This window comes from Talpa occidentalis, unplaced genomic scaffold (genome assembly GCF_014898055.3).
Source record: "Talpa occidentalis isolate TD23 unplaced genomic scaffold, MPIMG_talOcc4v2.1 talOcc4.1529, whole genome shotgun sequence".
Lineage (NCBI taxonomy): Eukaryota > Metazoa > Chordata > Mammalia > Eulipotyphla > Talpidae > Talpa > Talpa occidentalis.
Genome location: NW_023601576.1, coordinates 1 through 14,986, shown reverse-complemented (window position 1 = coordinate 14,986; position 14,986 = coordinate 1). Strand labels below are relative to the sequence as shown.

General features: G+C 36.4%; 1 protein-coding gene across 1 annotated transcript; it reads left to right on the top strand.

Moving 5' to 3' along the window:
• The first annotated feature begins 261 nt into the window (after positions 1-261).
• On the top strand, positions 262-11,785 carry LOC119246904 (versican core protein-like). Its single transcript, XM_037513157.2, has 4 exons — positions 262-345; positions 7,343-7,719; positions 10,780-10,954; positions 11,039-11,785. Exons 2-4 carry the CDS (start codon positions 7,416-7,418, stop codon positions 11,217-11,219), a joined length of 660 nt encoding a protein of 219 aa, XP_037369054.1. The 5' UTR covers positions 262-345; positions 7,343-7,415; the 3' UTR covers positions 11,220-11,785.
• The last annotated feature ends 3,201 nt before the right edge of the window (positions 11,786-14,986 follow it).

The following is a 14,986-nucleotide window of genomic DNA, read 5'->3' as shown; positions in this document are numbered from 1 at the left end:
TTCAATTGTGGTTGCCCCACAAATCCACATTGTTATATGTCCCAAATTGAGTTCTGGAATTATTTTGGTAACTACCAGATTGGGTGAAATTCAAATGAATAATTAAAGTGTTGGGACAACTCCTATTGCATGTTCCCTCCTGTTTTTATGATCCAAGAAGTGCTGCGTCTTACACTCTCATTACATACAATGCATAAATAGCGTGTGGTTTATGACCTGCCACAAACTTGAATGCTTATTATTTACTTTGTACTTTTATTCATTTCTAGGACAAGATGTTGATAAATATAAAGAGCATCTTGTGGATGTGTTCTACCTTAATAGCAACCCATGCGCTGCAAAATGGTGAGTGTGGAAATAATTTCCTTGGTGATAATTGAAATAAACGTGTAAGTACTAGGGTTAGAATCACTAGAATAAAGAGTTAATTTTTGATCTATTTGGTGCTAAACACTCCTAACTAAAATATTGGGCTGACTGCTCCCCACTCTGGCTCTGGTGAATTCTCTCACCCTCCCGCGCTTCTGACTGTACCCAGTGCATGTGTAAACAGAACAAACAAACAAACAAACAAATAAATAAATAAATAAACATGCCTCTATTTAAAAAAAAAAAAATAATAAAATATTGGGCTGAAAATTATCATAGTAAATAAACAAATTAAAGCAAAATAATGAAAGGGATGCTGAAGGAGCCAAGGGGGTTTTCAGTAACTTCCAAGATTCTTTTCAGACTGTGCAAAAAGGCTTTTATATGGCGTACTTTAAAATTCCACCTTCTATACTACTCAAAGACTTTCATATAAAAAAAAAAGAAAGACAAAATTTCTGGAGACTAGAGTTTGAAGGGTCAAGAAGATTCAGAGAAGGCTGGTAGCCAAGTTTTTGTGTCCTCGCCTCTGCCTTGTCCACCCCTTTTACTTCCCCTTTTTCCTTTCCTCCTATCTCTTCCCCCATCTCTCTCTCTCTCTTTCTCTCTCTCAAATGGGTAAGTGTCCTGTACTGTTTATTTTTGTTTATTTTTTGGCTTTATAACAATGAGGATGTTATAATTCCAGATTTGTGGACTATGGATTTCCTGTAAATGAATCTCCTAGTTACATGAGACAGGCAACAGACAGTCCAGATACTTTCAAATTCATGAAAATAAAGCAGAGTGAGATCGTGGAGAATGCTCTGGTCTAGGGGAGGTGGGAGGCCTCTTTGAGAAAGTCTCATTTAAACTGAGATATGAGTGATGAAGGGAAGCTGGCCAGCCAATGTCTGGCCCTGAGTTCCGAGGAAATGAAGTGTGTTGAGCAATAGAAAGGTCGCCATAGTTAGAGAGGGAAGGAGACGATACAGAGAGAGATGGTGGCAGTGGGACCAGAGAGACGTCCTCGGGGTATGTGGAGATGGAGGATTTAGATTAAATAAAGGGTTGGATATGATGTGGAGAGGGCAAGAGAGGAATCAAGGATGAGCTGACTTCTGAGCTGCTCACCTTCCTTGCCTCCATTCTCCTTTCTGGCCCATTTAACAGCTCCCTCTCCATGTATGCGTGCTGTTACAGCTATGATAGCCCATAACACTGCCGTGGCAAGTTATTCCTTTTTCTTCTCCCCAAGCAGACTGTAGGCTGCAAGAAGTTGCCTTCATTTCCTAGCAGAGGGCTTCATGCACTGAGAGCATTAAACTAAATTTCATGTATTTCGTAAATTAGTGACTGAGCAAGTAAACTCATTTATGAATGCCATCAGAGTCTGTTAACTTCCTATGAGTGATTTTTTCCAGCATTTTCAGCAAGTAAAGGTGAAGGTCACAGACAGGAAAGGACATCAGCATGCACTGAAAAGAGACATAAAAAGAAAGATACAGAAAACCAAAAAGTTGGCTTGTGTGGGCAGGAACAGGAGGGGAATTACAGAGAAAGTAGTGGAGAAACTTGAGCGAAAGGGCAGCTACCCATTCATTCAAACAAAATTTAGACTTTCCCCTGAAAAAAAAGACTCACACAGAAAGGGAGGAAAAACTAAAATACTTCTGTTAGATCTCCCAGAGAGGATTTTAGAACAGTAATAATAGCTAAAAACATTGAGTAATTGTTTGTGGTTGGTTTTGCTTTAAGTATTTTACATAGTTTATTTAATCTCACCTTTCCTCTCATCTGTCCTCTCCGATAAAACAGATGCTTTTATTCTCCCCACTTGGCAGAGGAGGAAATGAAACTACCCAAAGGTTTGGAGGGATAGTTGATATAGAAGATCAGGCACAATGTAGTGACATAGCTAGGAGGTGCTCCATAGTCCCTGGTCTCAACCACTTTGTACACCAAGAATCAAGTTCTTTGTAGTTTGGTCATCACTGCTAGATATGTAACTACAAGATATGTAACAAGTTGGGGGTCATTTCAGAAGAATTTTTTGTCATATGAGACAAAATTTAAAAATATAATATGCAGATAAAACAGATTTACTGAGTTCCCAGTGGGGTAACTGGTTGCTGAGTTCAGTACCAGTACTTTCCTCTTAAGTTTTTCTCTCTTTATTCCTAGGTACTCCGTGGTCAATAACATTAGTGAAAATGTTGCCTATTGCTTTTTCCTTTACTGTAATGCATGGGGAGCTCTTTGCTTTAACAATGTCTATTATATTGATTATCTAGCATTGACCTAGTGACTTGGATATTCCTCTAATATTAATAAATGGAGCCATGTACAGTCATGAGTAAATAAAACGAGAGTAGTACTTCCTTCTTGAGAAATTCCAGTATTCTCTATCTATCATGTATTTGGTCAAGGTCTCTGTATATATGTATTTGGTCAAATTGTATAGATAGAATTTATATCATCCTTGCACTGCAGAATTAACTGACTGAGAATGGAGTGAAATTGATTGTTCACATTTAGAGATTGTTCCCTGATTGCGACTCACTTGGACCATAAACCATCTAATGGCAACAATGAACATTTTGCTGACATTTATTTTTATTACTTGCATTGTCAGAGTTTCAGACAAATTCTTTCAGGTAGCTTTTTTTTTTTTTCTTTTTAACATGTGTAGTCTATAAACATCTTCTGAACTACTAAATTACTTTCTTAAAATATTTATATTTAGTGAACTTAGTTCTTGTGACCCCAATGCATTAAGACTCAAGATTTCATACACAAAAGACTTGACCACACAGCTTTTTGTTAATCTTGTTAAGACTGAATTCTGCATGACTATTTATTTATCCCTAACTGAAGCTTTTAATTTTCTTAATATCTTTAAACATCCAGAACAATAAATAACCCTTGGGAATATTGCCTTTTGACATCATTTTGTTCCAATACATATTTTTATTACAACACAATTCCTGAACAATGCCCTATGTTTCAGGAACCTCCCAATCAGATAGATTGGACTGAATCTCAAATCTGTCCCTACACTTCTAAAATTGTGAAAAGAACTATTAATACATATATAATTTTGTAATAAATATTAAGGACTTGAGAGTCGTGTATCTTCAGCTCATTTTAAGGAGAAGATAAACAGTCTCATAATTTACATCATAATTGAGGATGATAGTAAATCTGTTTACTCTCCATTTGAAAAAACAGTGTTTTATTTGTGGCCTAGTTAATCATCTAAAGACATCTTCAGGAAGGAAAATAAAATTTCTTAGATCATATGATGAGTAAAAATTGGGAGGATTTTAGAACACAGGATTCCCAGGTCCCCTGTTGGTGGGAGAAATGTGTAAGGTGATTTTGTGTTGTTATCATCTCCCTAGTGGGGTCCAAATTAGAGGACTATGAAATAGGTGAAGATTGCTTTCCAGGGATACCCTCCATAGTGTAGATTTATTTTAAAGTTCACAAAATTACTAACAGTTAAGAAAAGCAAATTAAGGAAATAGTGTGGGGTAGAATTAGGAGTCTAGACTCAAAAAGGAACTAACACTGAGACTTCTTATGTGATTTAAGATAGGCACAGGAGACCAATTCAATAAATACCAAAGCTGAAAGATTCTTTGCTTAGGTGTTAAGGAATATGGGCTCTGGACCAAGTCTATCACCATCCAGTTGGTGAACTGACGGCCACTTTCTGTCAGTGGGAATCCTTAGTAAGAGGTTGGAGCAAACTCACTCCGAAGGTGAACCTTCAGTAAGAGAATTTATTTTTTAAGGCAAGCATTCCATTCCATTTTGCTACTTATTTTTGAGTTACTAATAATCTTAGCATTTTAAAGATTAGTTTAGTGCAGCTAATAGCACACTTCATTTTATTTTTATTTAATTTTGTTAAGTGCCTTAAATCCTATTTTGGATAACTCTATAGATTAGTAATGATAAACACATGACAGCAATGGGCATTATAAATTTGAAGTAGATTAGTTATTTCTATCATAAGCACTGTACTGTGTTGGTTATTAGATTTATTTGTATCCTGTGAAATATTGTACATGTCAGTGTTTTTGAAATTGAATTCCAATCTTTAGCAATAGAGGGTATTTTTTTTTCCTTAAAAAATATGTAGAAGTTTCATAAGTTCTTATTGTAATTTTCAAAACAAATTATGCCCAATGGAATCTACAGGGCTACACTGACAGCTGTATCATTTCTGAATATTTAGATGAATATTCATATTGAAATGTGTGTTAACAATATCTATCTGTTAATGTGTGGCTAACACACTATCTGTGTTGGATACATATCATTTTATTCATTAAGACTCATTATTTCTTCTCATGTAGAGGCTATTCTTACCTGGTTTATCATATTTTCACAAAGTAGGAATTGTTTGAGAATTGATAATATGTTCTATTGTTATTTACAACACATTGAATAGCCAATTAGTAGAGACTGGAAGATGGGAGACGTGGGGCAGGGATACAGAGTCCTTTAAGAGTGAAAGTTTTTGTTTTTTTTTTTCATGTGGTAGTGTTAAATTGTAGTCAATATATTTATTATTAAAACTAAGGGCTTAAGCAGAATGGCATTTTGCAGATTAATATTTTAGGAGAGTTAGGTGAACAGAAATCAACTTCTTTTAACCCTCCCCACCCAGATATAAGGAAAAGGTAGTGTTTCCTTGCTCAGTGATCCAATCTTCTGAAATACTTTCTCTCCTTTTACTTCCTCCTTGAATTTTATTTTCATTTCCTCCTATATAATGTAGCCATTATCTTAACATTTTTGTTTTCAGACCCTTAGACATAAATTTCACCTTTCAACTGCTTGCTAACATTGTTGCAATTTTTCAAACGTGCATTTTTTTCTCAATAAGAAGTCAGTTTTTATAAGCACTAGACACCAGCCATTCTAAACAATGTCAATGATAAAATACTCCTCCTGGCAGCACCAGACCACCCTTGTGCTCCCACCCTCTCTGAGACCACCTACCCACCTGCTTTCTCTGCTGTCTGACCTGCCATTTAACACTGAGGTGGGAACATATGCCCTTCTATTTTTTAAAGAATGTTTTTCTACTTCACAACTTCTAATTATCAAAGTGATGTTTAGAATTTAAAAGATAAAGAAACAATATGCTGAAACATTTAAAAAGTCCTTCACTTCACTATTCAGAGATGATTCCAGCCTTTTACCATATTTCCTTCTGTCAATTTTTTCTTCACACAACTAAGATCATTTGTATTTATGCCAGAGACCCTTAATAAATTACATTTATAAAAAAAGATTTATTTATTTATGCATAAAAGAACTGGGGTACAGGCGAGAGGTGTGGAACTGAGGTATAGGCCAGATGTGTGGGGAGTGAGAGGACTCACCAGAAACAGAGAGGGGAACAGAACAGGCAGATCGACTGAAATACACTGCTGAGGGAAGCAGCAGGAGAGGCAGGAGAGGTCTGCTGCACCATGTGGGTTCATCCCTGGCCGGGGATTGAACTCGTGCTGTAGATTGCTTCATAGGTTGCATCTTAACCCCTTGTGCCACCAGGGAGGCCCAATAAATTGCATTTTTAAAGGCTACACAATAAACCACTTTATGGCTGTGCTATACATTTCTTCACTATTCTGTTAATGTATGCATTTAGGCTGCATCCGGCCTGTCACAGTATCTATCTGCCTCGTTTGTCTGTCTACTTAATTTGTATTGAAGTAATGCTGGTTTACAACACTGTATAAGTTTCAGATGTAGGGGCCTCCCTGGTGGTGCAGGGGTTAAAGACAGTGCTATCAAGCTAGCACCAGCCTCTGCAGCATGAGTTCTATCCCCACTCCAGCCAGGGAGCTAACCCTCATGGCTCAGCAGACCTTTCCTGTGTCGCCCGCTGCTCCCCTCAGCAGTGTATTTCAGTGGATCTGCCTATTCTGTTCCCCACTCTCTCTCTGGTGAATCCTCTCACGCTCCGCACCTCTGGCCTGTACCCCGGTTCTTGTATACATGCATAAATCTTAAAAAAAAAAAAGTTTCAGATGTACAGCTTCACATGCCGATGTGTATATCTCTCCTACATGTCACTGACGGTACAGTTTCCATTCACCACAATTCAATTACACTCCACTGTCTCACACACCCTCTCGTTCCCCGTCCCCTTTGGTAACCACCATTCTGTTGTCAATCTAAGGGTTTGTTTTTGTTTTGCTTGATCATTTGCTTTTGATTATTTATCTTCCATAGATGAATTAAATAATAAGCTGGATGTCTTTCTCCATAGGACTTATTTCACTTAGCATAATACCTTCAAGATCCATCCATGTTTTCACAAATGACAAGATTTCATCATTTTTTTAAATAGCCCAGTAGTATTCCAGTGTGTGTGCATATCACATCTGCTTTATCCATTCATCTGCAAGTAGGTATAGGTTATTCCACATATAGCTCTTTTGAATAATACTTCAATGAACATGTGTACATATATCTTTTTGAATTAATGTTTTTGTTTTCTTTGGGTAAATGCCCAGAAGCAGAATTGCTAGGTCATATGGTAGTTCTATTTTCAATTTTGAGGAATGTCCCTATTATTTTTCATAGTGGCTGCATCAATTTACCTGCCCACCATTGGTGTCTGAGGGTTTGCCCAATCTGCGTTGTTGATTCTAGTCTGCCTTTCTCCTTTTGTCTTTTATTGCTTGCTTCCCTATACTTGCCTTATTTCATTTATGTTAAACACTGTTATAAATGCTTAAAATGAATGCCATACTCTAGTACATAAAAATTAGCATGATTAATCCATGCCTGTTATGAGACATTTTTGAAATGGTATACTATTCTCTGTATATAGATAAAATTAATTATTTGACATATTTGAAGATGTTACTAAACTTCTGTAAGGGTTTCTTATTCATTCAGATATTTAGTACACTCAGTTTGGGTTTTACAGCACTGCTAATTTGGTATTTTCTCTTTCCTCTAGTTAAAGTGGAAAAAGTCCACCTGTTAAGGGTTTCCTCTCTGGAAAAGTGAACCTACCTTGTCATTTTTCAACCATGCCTACCTTACCACCTGGTTATAACACCACCAGTGAATCTCTCCGAATCAAGTGGTCTAAGATGGAAGTGGATAAAAATGGAAAAGATTTAAAGGAGACTACTGTTCTTGTGGCCCAAGATGGGAATATCAAGATCGGGCAAGGTTTCAAAGGGAGAGTGTCAGTGCCTACACACCCTGAGGCTGTGGGGGACGCCTCACTCACTATGGTCAAAGTGCGTGCGAGTGACGCAGGGCTCTACCGCTGTGACGTCATGTATGGGATTGAAGACACACAAGACACAGTATCATTGGCTGTGGAAGGTAAGGTTTTCAGAATCTGTAAGAAAGTGGTATAACATGATACCTAATTCAGAAGTGCTGTAAAACAGTGCTCAAAAGAAATGATTATTCAGGGTTTGGAAAGGTGGAAAAAACATCCATCAACCCTACAGTCCATGTTCATTCACCAAAAATGAAACACAGTTTGGGGTTAAAGAAGGGGCCATTTTATGTAGCAGTTTTCATTGAGGTGATGCAGTATAGTGGATATAGCGAATAACTCAAGACATGGTTTACAGTTAGGGAATCACTATAAATTATTGAGACCTATCGTTGGTTGCTTTTCAAGACTATAAAGTATGATCTGCTTTTTGTTTTAATTTTCACATATGAATGAATACACACACAAACATACACGCATGTGCACAAAATCCTTTTCTTCACTTTTTTCATTCTTCTAGAACAATTAATAAATCTTTGAGGTTGTTTTTAAGAAATGTAAATTCTATTTTAACTTTCATTGAAGAAATAGGTACTTATTGGTACTTAATAAATACCATGGTATATATCACAGTGCCTTAAAACAGCCAGGACTCAGTAAACACTTGAATTGGTTCAAAGTAAGAATTCAAGAAAAATTTTTAAAGCTTGATACATTAATTGTTTTCCATTAGGTTTTGCAATGAAACACTGTAGCTTTATCCTCTTTTCAGTGGTGGTTTCCATGTCATTTGAATTTAAGTTAAGAGACAAAGCAACAAAAAATTGCTTTAATTGGGCACACACTTAATGACATAGCTCTCGGAAGCATGATATTTTGGCAAGTTATTAAGCAAAATTCTAATAACCAGGCATGATGAAACAGAGTTTCTTACAACCCTCCATTTCCCTATAAAATATTTACCTTTCATATATATATACAAAGGGCTTTATTAAAACTCTTTTTGTCTAGCCAAAAGGAAATTCTTTGCATTTCAGATGCTACAAATTAACTTCCTGAACATCCTTTTATATTCAGATTCTATTGCTTCCTTATATAAATCTATTTTTATGTTGTCCAAGCATCCACTAAATATCTTGGGCTCTTGGCTCTTCTATAACCCTTTTATCATTTATTTTAATTAAACTGAGATCTTTTTATCCTGTTGATATTTTTCTCCTACTGTCCTTCTATATCTCTCCTTACATATATGGTGCTAAATACACAGGATATATACACTTATAGAATATATCTATTTTAAATCCTAAAAGAAGTTTAACAAATTCTTACAGTTTTCATCACTGAGAAATTAGCAATGTATTTTCCCTTTGCTCCCCTGAAACAGTGAAAACCTTCCACTTAATCTCCTTAGCCACATGACATCTTCAAATTATTGCAATGATTGCAGATATTTATACAGATTTATGTTTGATATCTTGGTCATGGAGGCTCCTTTGTGTCTCCTGACTGCCAATCTTCAGTGCTCATGAAAATTTTTTAATTACCAAGAAGTCTGTTTGGATCTTTGGTCAGCATAACATTAATTTAAAGTCATTCAAATTCTTGCTTAAGCCTTTATGAGCTACCTCTTATACCAGATAGCACCATATTTACTTTCTGATCATTTTAGTATAGTACTATAAGGATAAAATTTTTCTGAAAGGCATTTGATGAAATTTTCTTTGCAGTGTCAGAAATGGAAAAGTGAATGTAAGTTGTCAGTACATCTACTTGGTGAGATCGCAGGTCATTTTGTGTTGATGCTAGTCAGAACTACTTATCTATGACATGCTAGTCAGTTGCCCTGTAGTGACATTGTGGGATATAACTGTCTTGGAAGAGAGAGACAATCTATGAGTGAGTTTGTGGAAGACAGACTTTTATTTAGAAGTGAGACTGAGCAATAGACTGTTGTCAACCTAGCAAATTACTAGGAATAAAATGATAGTGAAAGGTGTCTTAGAAATCACAATTCATTCTATTTAACAAGAAAAGTGGCCTTAATTATATGACTCTATAAATTTCCTCCTTAGTAACCCATTGTGCTATTTTCTATTTTCAGTGTTGGCTCAAGCACATCAGCTTCACTCACATTTCAGTCTTGTAGAAATGAGTCACCATATTTACTTCACTTAAAAATAGAGATGCCCTTGTTGATGTGGAAGAAGACCCAATCCTTCATCTGCTTCTTATCCACCCCTTTGACAATTCCTTGTGCCGTGGAGCACAGCTCAGGAACCACTAGTTCGGGCAATTCCTAAAATACAACTAAGTGGAATTAGAGGCAAATATTGGGATACCTGGCTTATACTCAGGGGAATCTGGAGAACTGTTTTTCAGGCCTTCTTCTGTATAAAAGTCAATCAATATATCTTCCACAGCAGAGACCCTAAGTTATGCTGGTGAAATCATGAATATTTAAAAATAACATCTGGATAGTACAGAGTAACCTACCCAATATTTTAAATCCTTTAACTAATTTGACATTCACATTAAGCAAATGACTAACATAAGCAATATTAGGTTCACTTGTGGGGGAGGAAATTGAGGTTCAGTATATGATTAAGGACTTGTACATGATGAGAGAGTAACTTAGAGACTGGTACAGCTTTCTCACACGTACATTGTCTTTTCGATCTTAGTATGTGGTCTCTGAAAGTAAATAGTTCAGTGTTTTACATTTGGAGGAAGTGGAATTAAGAAATGTTCCATGGACTTCTATTGAGTTGGCCCTCGGTCAAATCATGAAGTAATAGAAGTCAATTTTTTGGCTCCCTTAACAATTTGTATTTCCTTTGGTTCCTATGTAGCCTGAAAGCTGCCTTTCATCCGGACAGCTATCCACCACCTGGGAATTAGAAGCTTCTGTCTTTTTCTTAGATTGTTTGTAGAAAATTCCTGGCTAAGAAACTCCATCATGGAGCAGCATGGGGCATCTGAGTGAATGACATTTCTGGGGCTCCTCAAATCACCATGATTTTTCACAATGCTACAGAAGATGAAAATGTTTGGATGATGTTATTACCATGTTAGCAATTAATTGAATATATTGCTCCAATGACAATATTGCATAGTGAGGTGGGAACTTAAACGTCCTTGTAACTGTGCTGCTGTCTTCACAGGGGTTGTGTTTCACTACCGGGCATCCACCAGCAGGTACACGCTGACCTTTGAGACTGCGCAGAAGGCTTGTATGGATGTTGGGGCAGTCATAGCAACCCCAGAACAGCTCTTTGCTGCCTACGAAGATGGATTTGAGCAGTGTGATGCAGGCTGGCTATCCGATCGGAGCGTTAGGTGAGAGTTGTAGGGACCACAGGCTTACTTTGTTAATTGCTGAATGAAAAGAAAGTGTTTCTTACTAGTCCTTTGTTTCCCCAGATACCCTATCCGGGCTCCCAGAGTAGGCTGTTATGGAGATATGATGGGGAAGCAAGGAGTCAGGACCTATGGCTACCGTTCTCCTCATGAAACTTATGACGTGTACTGCTATGTGGACCATCTGGATGGTAAGATGTTCAGACTGTTCAGATGTTTATATGTTCAGATGTTTAGACTGTAGCTGTAGCTTTACTGGGACTAAGAACTTTTGGGAAAGACTGAGGGCATGCTGGGAGAGAGCAAGTGTTCATGCTTGTGTGGATTCCAAGCAGCAACATTTAGTTTAAATGACCATATGATTCAGTGGTGAAATAAGCTTAAATTAAAGTGGAAAGAGAAGGAGGAGTGTGTAAGTGGTTATGCAGGTTGGAAATGTCTTTAGTTAATGGTAGGTTTCCTTTCAGTTATGCTGCTATTGGCTCGTACCCAATACGCTTTTAGAGCCTTCAGAATAGAAAGCTGTAAGGGTGGTACCTATTCTTGTGAGAAGTCAGGTAAATATCCTATGATAACAAACCACTATGAATCTAAGTGCTGATAAACACCACAAAGTACAACTAAATAATGGAAACTAGCACAGGAGGATTTTCATGTTTTACTTCTTGTGTTTACTTTGACACACTAATATTCTGAGCAATTATTCTCCTAACCAATATTTGTATGTTAAATATAGCAATAGTTGTCAAAGTCCTTTAGGTATTTAAAAAACATATGGCATAATCATTTCTCACTCAAGTTATAGGTTCTTAAAGAAAAGTTTGAGTTCAGTAGTGGTGACATTACTTAAGTGATACACAATTCAGATTTATTATAAGACACATGGAATAGAAATTTTTGAGTCTTTTGAAAAGGGGTTTCATTTGTACTAACAGGCATCTTCAAAACCTAAATGTGTTCACAGAAGTAGTGAGTTGAGTTATAATTTTAGTTTTGGCAGCATGTGCATATAAAGAATGGCCTCAATTTTCTGACATGTAAAGTGAGGAGATCAGACAAGGTAATTCCGTGGTCCTTTTCTAACATTAAAATTCTGTGATTCTATGTCTTGAATACACACCCTCTGAGATTGAAAGCTAGAAAGTAAGCAGTTTATATTTTCCTTATGCTCAGATTAAATTTGAATAGGAAGTCCAGCTTATAGAAAGGCTGCTTCAGTGTCATTCTCTAGCATCTTCACATTCTTATCATAATTATCGTATCAGACTGGTAAATGTATTTTCCAAACCCAAATTGAAACTAATATTAACAATTTCAATTTTTGTAAATGGACAAAAGGAGAACATATAATTTCCAAGCTATGGTTTATATTTGAGATATATAGAGAGATAGATATAGATAGCTCTAAATTCCATCCTTTAAATTTATTTATTTATTTATTTATTATTTATTTTTTTTTTTATAATAAAAACATTGTAAACATATTTATTTTCACGTCTTGGGTGGGACAGCAGAGCTAAATTTCAGGAATTTTCTTTTTTTTTTTTTTTTTTAAATATTAAATTTTATTTTTTATATTCCCCCATACAATTGCAAACGCCCCATTCTGACCCCAATCCTTCCCCTCCCGTCCCCCCCCACCCCCCAAAAAGTGTCTCTGGTTCATAGTTTTTTTGTTGATTTTGATTTTCACTTTCTTATATTCATTTTCCTGGTCCCTTATTTTAAGTTTTCTAGATTCCTGCTATGAGTGAGACCATCCGGTATTTTTCTTTTCTTTTTGGCTTATTTCCTGAGCATGATCCCTTCCAGTGCCATCCATGTTGCTGCAAAATTGCATGTGTTTTATCTTTTTTGAATGCTGAGTAATATTCCATGGTATATATGTACCACATCTTCTTGATCCAGTCATCTATTTTTGGGCATTTGGGTTTGTTTCCAAAGCTTAGCTATTGTAAACAGTGCTGCTATAAACATAGGAGTGCAGGTGCTCTTTGGAATTGATGTTTCTGTGTCCTTTGGGTAAATACCTAGGAGTGGAATTGCTGGTCATATGGAAGCTCTATGTTTAGTAGGTCCAGAAATCTCCACACAGCTCTCCATAGTGGTTGGACAGTTTGCACTCCACCAACAGTGCACAAGAGTTCCTTTTTCTCCACATCCTCGCCAACATTTGTTGTTGCTAGTTTTTTTAATATGTGCCATTCTCACTGGTGTGAGATGGTATCTCATGGTAGTTTTGATTTGCATTTCCCTGATTACAAGTGATGTTGAACATTTTTTTCATATGTCTGTTGGCCATTTGCATTTCCTCTTCAGAGAAGTTTCTTTTTAGCTCTTCTGCCCATTTTTTGACTGGATTATTTTCTTTGTTGTTGCTGAGTCTCATCAGCTCTTTGCAGATTTTTGTGATCAGTCCTTTATCATTAGTGTTGGTGCAAAAAATGTTTCTCCCAGTTGGTGGGGTTTCTCTTTGTTTTTTGTTATTGTCTCTTTTTGCTGTGCAGAAGCTCTTTAATTTTGATGTAGTCCCAGCTGTTTATCTTTCTCTTCACTATCACTGCTTTGGGTGATGTGTCTGTAAGATGTCTTTGATGTGCAAATCCCGTAGTGTTTCGCCTATATTTCCTTCTATGTATTTTATGGTTTCAGGTCTTATGTCTAGTTCTTTAATCCATTTTGAGTTGATTTTTGTGTATGGTGTGAGGTAGTGGTCAAGCTTCATTCTTTTGCATGTAGCGACCAGTTTTCCCAGCACCATTTATTGAACAAACTTTCTTTGCTCCAATGCATAGTCTTTGCTCCTTTGTCAAAGATTAGTTGACCATAAATCTGTGGGTTTATTTCTGGATTTTCTATTCGATTCCATTGGTCTGTATGTCTGTTCTTGTTCCAATACCATGCAGTTTTGATGATTATGGCTTTGTAGTATAGTTGAAGTCTGGGAGTGTGATGCCTCATTTCCTTCTTTTTTTTTTCAGTAGAGCTTGGCTATTCGGGGTTTTTGGTGATTCCATATGAATTTCATCAATAATTGTTCTATTTCTTTGAAGAATGCCATTGAGATTTTGATTGGAATAGCATTGAATCTGTATATTGCTTTTGGTAGGATGGCCATTTTAATAATGTTTATTCTTCCAATCCATGAGCAGGGGATGTCTTTCCATTTTTTGTGTCTTCTTCTATTTCTTTTAACAGTGTTAAGTTTTCTTTGTATAGGTCCTTTACCTTTCTTTGTTAGATTTATTCCAAAATATTTATTTTTTGTTTCGATAATAAAAGGTGGTTTTTTTGATTCTTTTCTTCAGATTTATTGTTTGTGTATAGGAAGGCTACTGACTTTTCGTGTGTTGATTTTGTATCCTGCCACTTTACTGAATTGATTGATGAGTTGAATTAGTTTTTCTGTGGAGATTTTTGGGTTCTCTATATTATCATATCATCTGCAAATAGTGATAGTTTGACTTCTTCTTTTCCTATTTGGATTCCTTGATGTCTTTCTCTTGTCTTATTGCTCTGGCTAGGACTTCCGTATTATATTGAAAAGCAGAAGTGGTGAGAGTGGACATCCTGTCTTGTTCCAGATCTTAATGGAATTGCTTTCAGCTTTTCACCATTGAGAATGATACTGGCTGTTGGCTTGTCATAGATGGCCTTTATGATGTTGAGGTATGTTCCTTGTATCCCAAGAATTTCAAGGGCTTTTATCATGAATGTGGTGTTGCACTTTGTCGAAAGCTTTTTCTAGCATCTATTGATATTATCATATGGTTTTTATATTTCTTTTTGTTGATGTGTTGGATAACGTTGATTGATTTCGGATGTTAACCATCCTTTTGCCCCTGGAATGAATCCAACTTGGTCGTGGTGAATTTATCTATGGATACATTGTTGGATTCTGATAGCTAAAATTTTATTGAGGATTTTTGCATCAGTGTTCATTAGGGAGTTGGGCCATAGTTTTCCTTTTTTGTGTTTGTCTTATTCGGTTTGGTATTAGTGTAATATTGG